This window comes from Lathyrus oleraceus, chromosome 3, assembly GCF_024323335.1.
Source record: "Lathyrus oleraceus cultivar Zhongwan6 chromosome 3, CAAS_Psat_ZW6_1.0, whole genome shotgun sequence".
Classification (NCBI taxonomy): domain Eukaryota; kingdom Viridiplantae; phylum Streptophyta; class Magnoliopsida; order Fabales; family Fabaceae; genus Lathyrus; species Lathyrus oleraceus.
Window position 1 is genome coordinate 366,700,359 of NC_066581.1, and position 6,454 is coordinate 366,706,812.

The 6,454-nt window shown below is 37.6% G+C and overlaps 1 protein-coding gene and 1 long non-coding RNA gene across 2 annotated transcripts; both read right to left on the minus strand.

Annotated features, from left to right (window-relative positions):
* Positions 1-1,377: 1,377 nt before the first annotated feature.
* Positions 1,378-4,072, minus strand: LOC127127737 (uncharacterized). The gene is made up of 2 exons (XR_007805442.1): positions 3,640-4,072; positions 1,378-1,799 (listed from the first exon to the last, which is right to left on the minus strand). It is a non-coding gene; the product is annotated as an uncharacterized LOC127127737 (long non-coding RNA).
* Positions 4,073-4,354: 282 nt separating this feature from the next.
* Positions 4,355-5,210, minus strand: LOC127131308 (uncharacterized). Its single transcript, XM_051060236.1, has 2 exons — positions 5,013-5,210; positions 4,355-4,921 (listed from the first exon to the last, which is right to left on the minus strand). The coding sequence occupies exons 1-2, from the start codon at positions 5,208-5,210 to the stop codon at positions 4,355-4,357; spliced, it is 765 nt and encodes a 254-aa protein (XP_050916193.1).
* Between the last annotated feature and the right edge of the window lie 1,244 nt (positions 5,211-6,454).

Sequence of the window (6,454 nt, forward strand, 5' to 3'; positions counted from 1 at the left end):
AGATACCAAGTGCTTGAATCTCTCCCAATACTCGGTCAGGGACTCATTGCCTTGTCTAATACCACAAATCTCCTTTCTTATTGAGGCAGCTCTGGAGGCAGGAAAGTATCTTTCCAAGAACACTTTTTTCAAGGATGTCCAATTTGCAATTGAGTTTGGCTCGAGATAATAAATTCAATCCTTTGCTGCACCCTGCAATGAAAAAGGAAAAGCTCGAAGTTTGATGTGGTCTTCAGTTATTCCTTCAGGCCTCAACGGTGTAGAGCACACAACCTAAAATTCTTTGAGATGTTTATGTGGATTCTCACCTGCAAGACCATTAAACTTTGGCAACAAGTGTATCAAACTAGATTTTAGTTCAAAAGGAGTGTCAGCTTCAGGATATTCAATACACATGCCATTATAATTCACATCAGGGACACCTAACTGCCTTAAAGTTCTTTGGTCAGCCATAGTCAAAAACAAACACAATGAAGTAAAACGATTAAAATAAATTTAGAAAAATAAACTAACACCGAAATTAATCTAATGACGTCAATTAAAATTTTTGAGAATTTTTTCAGAATTTTCTAAAACTATCAAAATAGAAAAAAATCATAAAAAATAGAAAAATAGAGAATTTCGATTTTTTAGGGTGTCGTCCATTATTTATTCTATAAATAGAGGCTTTTGCTTACTGATTTTTTCCTAATGAATCGACAAAAAATTGGAATAATCTGAGACAATTTGTTTAAAAACAGATTTTTTTTTCTAAACCGCAAAAAGACCAAGACACAAGAAGTTTAGAGAAAAAAAATGCTAAAGCACAATACCTAAAATTATAATAATGGTTAAGATCTACAAGAGTCCCCAGCAACGGTGCCAATTTGATCCGCTGTCACACGCGGATCAAAACGAGTAATAATATATAGTAAACGGAAAGCGACACCTCGAGTATTGTATCGCAAGGACTCTTGACAAATTAACCAAGTATGAAAACAAAATATGGGGGTTTCAATTCGATTTAGAATAAGTGATTATGAAAAGTGATTAAAAAAAGTGACTATAAAATAAGCTGACACGAATCAACCTACTGCATCATCTTCCGACTTATCATTGATTCTTATAAAATTCCAAATCCCTAATGGGTCTGCTCCTATTCGATTACAATTACCATTAACAAGCGTAAAGAAAATTATGCGAGTAATATTCCCAAATTCCGAATTAAGCAAACGGATTAAAAATTATTGCGAATTAAGCAGACGCAACTTGATCGTTCGTGATAAAATAAAAGCTATGTTAACACGAAATTGATTCGGGATCATCATTCATCAATCGAATTTAAGGATTCTATCCTATAGCAACAATTAGATTAAGCAAATAATTGGAATTATAAGAAGAATTCAAAGGAAACAAATTGGAATTAATAAAAACCTCAAAGCGGATTCTGAATTACAGCAGGTTGATTCAAAAGGGATTAGTTCTCCATAGTCATCTTGCTAGCTCTCAAAAAAATCGTACATGAACAGAAAAACGTAACACTGTTTTTGGCTGCCTAACCTAGGTAAAAACACCCAAACCCGTTTCACAACTCAACCGGGTCAAATGTACGATCCGGGCCCAATACAACTAACCCAAACAAAATATAAAAATAATGCAGCAGCTTCAACGAAATTTCTGACCCTGCTACAGTCTGATTCAGCTCTCGACTTCTGAACAAAAGTTGTAGATATTTTTCTTAACTTTCCATCGACTGGTAACACGTCTCAATCCGATACTCCTAGCTCAAGATATGATTTTTCTCACGAAAGCTGCTAATGCTGAAAATTAAATACGAAAATTAAATAACATAAATTATGAAAACACATTAAAACATAAAAATAATCAAAGTAAACCGAAGAAATGCTTAAGTACAAACATGGAAGAACGTGCATCCAAAATGCACTGATCAAATTCCCCCACACTTGAACTTTTGCACTCCGAGCAAAATGAAAAATAAAACAAAACACAAACACATCAACGGTTACTCATTCTAGGCTACAAGTCATCTTCGGTTAAGTTTGCTTCGATAGGTACTAATATTGCACACTAAGGACATTGTAAGAACACTAATCCACAGTTATGCAGACATAAACCTCCTGAATACACAAATCAACTCGAATCATGTTATTATATTAAAGCCTAACTTACTCATCTTTCTTTGGCTCTTTTTCATTCAGGCGCAATCACATTAAGCCCGTTATCTCCACACACTCATAGCAAGGCGACCGGTTAGTGACTCTGATCCTTTTCGCACAGGATTCTAGTACTTACGTGGCATAACCCTTTGCTTACTCAGTTGTAGTTGCGGGGGATCGGACGTAATCCGCGCTACCAAGTTCAGCACCAGAAACCGCTGAACCAACTACAAAAGAGTCTTATTTCCAACTTTTTTTGAAGGTTCCACAACCGTTGGGTTAAGTGACTGGGTGAGGGTCACCAAACTTAGAAGGTGCATTCCTTTATTTTTTTTTTCTTTTTTGGAACACTCACTTATATTCATCGGCTTCCCTGCGTAGAGTGTGTGTGAGATGATGCTGACTGCTAAAATAAACTACTCAAGAGCTGTCAGAGGATGAGAATGTAAGGCTAAAACATAATAAAAATTCAACTCAATTTCCATATGCAGGAGACTTACGGTGTTAAAACAATACCGATCTTGTGAATTTTTCCCAAGTCTCCGCAAACTCGACTCAAAGTAACCTATAGCCTAAAACTTTCAAGAAGATGCATTTTTTATATTTTAAATTTAAACCAAAAATAGAGAAAAATAAAAAAAAAGAAAACAAACAAATAAATGGTTCCCTCCCCCACACTTAAAACATACATTGTCCTCAATGAAAGAGCATAAATATGAAATAAGAGTGAGAGAAAGGAAAGAACACACCCGAGGAGTCAAGGCGGATAAGTGATTGCATAAGCAACCTTTCCCAAAGAGATCTTTTCTACCGTCTCTTCTTCCAAAGTCGGGTTCTCATGGAGTAGCTTTGGGGAGTGTTATATTCACAAAACACTCAAAAATTAAATTGAAAGAAACAACATCGGGACGTGCACGGATAAAAATCGGGATGCGCGGATGCGAATCAAAGTCACATAACGCAATGACGTGCAAGGATAGTGGAAATTGAAAAGCAAACAAGAAATCTAGATAATGTGCTCAAAGCCGGTTTGCACATAATGACAATAATTGAAATGTCATATGTGATTAGTCAAAACGCGGCGAAATACTATCGATGTATCGATAAAAATAATCATGGATAAACAACATGGGAATTGTTGAATCCATAAATTAAAATCAATGTTTAATAATTAAAATAAATAAAAGGGGTAAACATTATGAGAGGATTAAAAAGAAATGTGAAATAGAAATTAAAGTATTGAACCCAAGACTAGGAGCTTGCCAAAGCTTCCCTTTTATCAACTCTGCCGGATAGGCATCCTTTTAATATGGTTTCAAACGCTAATACATACCATAAAAAAAAGATGCATCAAACCTTTTAAATAAAACACAAAGTTGAAAACAGTAGCGACAGATAACCAGAGATCCTTTTTCTTTCCATTTTGAACATCAAAATTTTACAGCAAGATAACCAAACAAATGGAAGCTTCAAGGAAGCTAACCAGTTGCGGCGAGATTGACCGACAGATGTAGGTAAGCGTTTCGCCCGACGTTTTCTTTCTTCTTGTTCGTCTGTTGTGAGCTCCCGTTCGTCCTATGCTTTTTGATTTCGCCGAGCTCTTCCTTCCTTGTTAGTGAACAGTAGCGGCTCTTCTAAAAAATTAGGTTTTTTCGGCTACCTCCTTAACATGCCTCTTTGTGTCTTTATGTAGTCCTCTTCCGATTGTAAAAAGCCTCAAAAAAAATTCTCTCTGTGGTCCCTCTCCTATGTCCTTTTCTGTACCGTTGATGGTAACATTACCTTAGGGTGCAGGTGAGTGTTCGTACGGACTCTTCTGGGACTTTTTGTCTTCACCCCAAATTTGTGACTCTCATCTTAACCTTTATGTTAGTAACAAATGCATTTACCACTATAAATTTTTGAAAATGTTTCAGTTACACCTAACTAACTGTGTGCTAAACCAATGTTGCAGGGAGCACGACAATGTTAACTTGGCTTCACTACGGTTATGTCATTTTCGGGCGCGACAATGCACTGTGAATTGGTAGGGATGCTGCATTTTGTTCTGCTATTTCGGTAGCGGTTAGGGATGATTAGGGAATCTGCGGGTGTTACGGTTTGTCACACAACTGTGGTGTTGGATTGTTTTGGCTGATGTTACCTACTTCTGGACTTCTGATCTCCATCTGCTGTAAGTCGTTCTCTAAACTCTCACATCAACAACTCTCCTGATCTAAACAACTCTGGTGCTTTTTCTCTGGGTTTAAAATTGTTACATTTCTTGTGACAGACGCCATTGCAGTCAGAGAATCAGTGCCTTGTATGTTCATATTTTTCTCAGATAGAGCTTCTGCCAAAGTTGATGGTTGTTCGGATATAACTTGATTATCATTTGCATGAATTGGTGTTGGATCACATGAAAAATCAAGACCCTCACAAGAAAAATCTAGACCATTTAACATTTCAGCAAATGGAAAGTCCATACTAAGGGCATCAAAGTTAGGGAAATCAATATCATATAATCGAACTTCAATGTTTGACTCTGTTGTAGAAATCTCATTAGGCAATGATTTGTCAGAATCCAACCTTTGAGGCATATCAGAGGAATCAAAATTCAACCTACTTCTTACCCTCTTAAATGCCTTGTCCGAATTCGTTTTAACAGGGGAAATGCAATGACTGCTCTCTATATAAGCCATCTGTTTTACAGGGCTAACCATAACTCTTTTGGTTGAAATTGCAGTGTAACAGGTAGATGTAGTCTCTGCATTGCTAGGTGGAACCTGAGTAACCTCGGGTGGGGATATATTTGCATCGCTATGACTGGAATTTGCCCCTTGGATGAGTCTTTGGAACTTGTGAATCACTTGGTACAAAGTTTGCATCAGATGATTGAGTTGCAGAAGAGGGATGATAAACTACTTGAATATTAACAGCATCTCCCTCTTTTTTCTTCTCGGCGGTCTGTAATGCCTCACCATTGCTGCTGCTGTTGGCGGCTTGCTGTTTTGAATCCAACTTTGCTTCCCGTTTTGGTTTCGGCTTCCACCACTCCGGAACGAAAAGCATCATCAGTTCCGCTATGTATATTTTTCTTAAAAGATATTGCCACATCTCACAATTTGATGTTGTTTTGTTGCAGGTAGTTTGTTCTCCATTGTTGTGAACCTACTTCTGCCTTGTTGAGGCAGATTTGAAGAACCTCTTGCAAGGTCTTGCTTTCTAGATTCCACAACAGAAGTATCCTCATGATAGTTGGATTATGTTCTTTCCATGTGAATCATCTGTTCTGCCTTGACAGAGGAAGCGGAATCCTGCATGGTTAATGCTTCTTGCTGCAATTTACTGGTTCTACAGTTTGCACTTTCTCGAAGATCATCAACGGCCATTTGAACCAGTTTTTCCTTTCTAGCATTTGAACTTGCTAGCATGTCTTCTCGGCATCAGCGGGATCCCTCATGAAACACATTGCTTCTTTAAGAGCTTTGCTATTATTGAATTAGTGATCACAATCAACATTCAACATATGCACCGTTGGTCAAAACAGGGGAAACTCGAATCAAAGCATTCATAGCTCCAGCCTTCTTGTGATGTTGGAAGCCAGGTCGCTTTTCACGAGAAACATAGACAAGCCTAGGCAGCTCATTGCCATCTGTGTCAAGCAGTGAAATTTGGTAAAAGTTTAAATTAAAACTTCAATTATTACAAAGCTTTTTCGATCATGATTTGATTGATGTTGCTGTGATTTTGTTATGGATTTGTTGCAGGATTCTTGTGTATCAACTGAAAGCATACCGTTGCTGGATGCAATTCGCATGGCAACAACTTGTACTGGATTTTGATCTCCATTCGAGTTATGCACCATCATTTGTCGTTGCTGCTGATGTAATTTTAATTGACCTTCATGCTGCTGCGCTTCTCCGCTCGCTTCTAGTTGATGAAATTGTTGCTGCCTCATTTCAAACAGCAGGAACAACCTGAAGTGGGGACCAAGATCTCTCTTATTTTAAACAGCTATCTTCATCTCAATCTTTGGGTGAGGATCATCGTCAATAAGCTTAAAATCAGTAGCCACAAAAGAATCTATATCTTTCTTCTTTGAATTGATTTTCTAAGTTGGAAAAGGTTTTGGCAGGCTATGGAGCTGCTCCTGCAAAGGCCTCACATGAGTTTGGTAAACATGTGCATCCCCAAGAACATGGATAAAATCACCTTCATGATTGGTAACAAAGTTTTCTTTTCTACTGCCTTCTTTGGAGATTTCTTGGCCTTTGATGGAGACTTGGGAGTACTGGCAGCATTTTCATTTCTCTTAG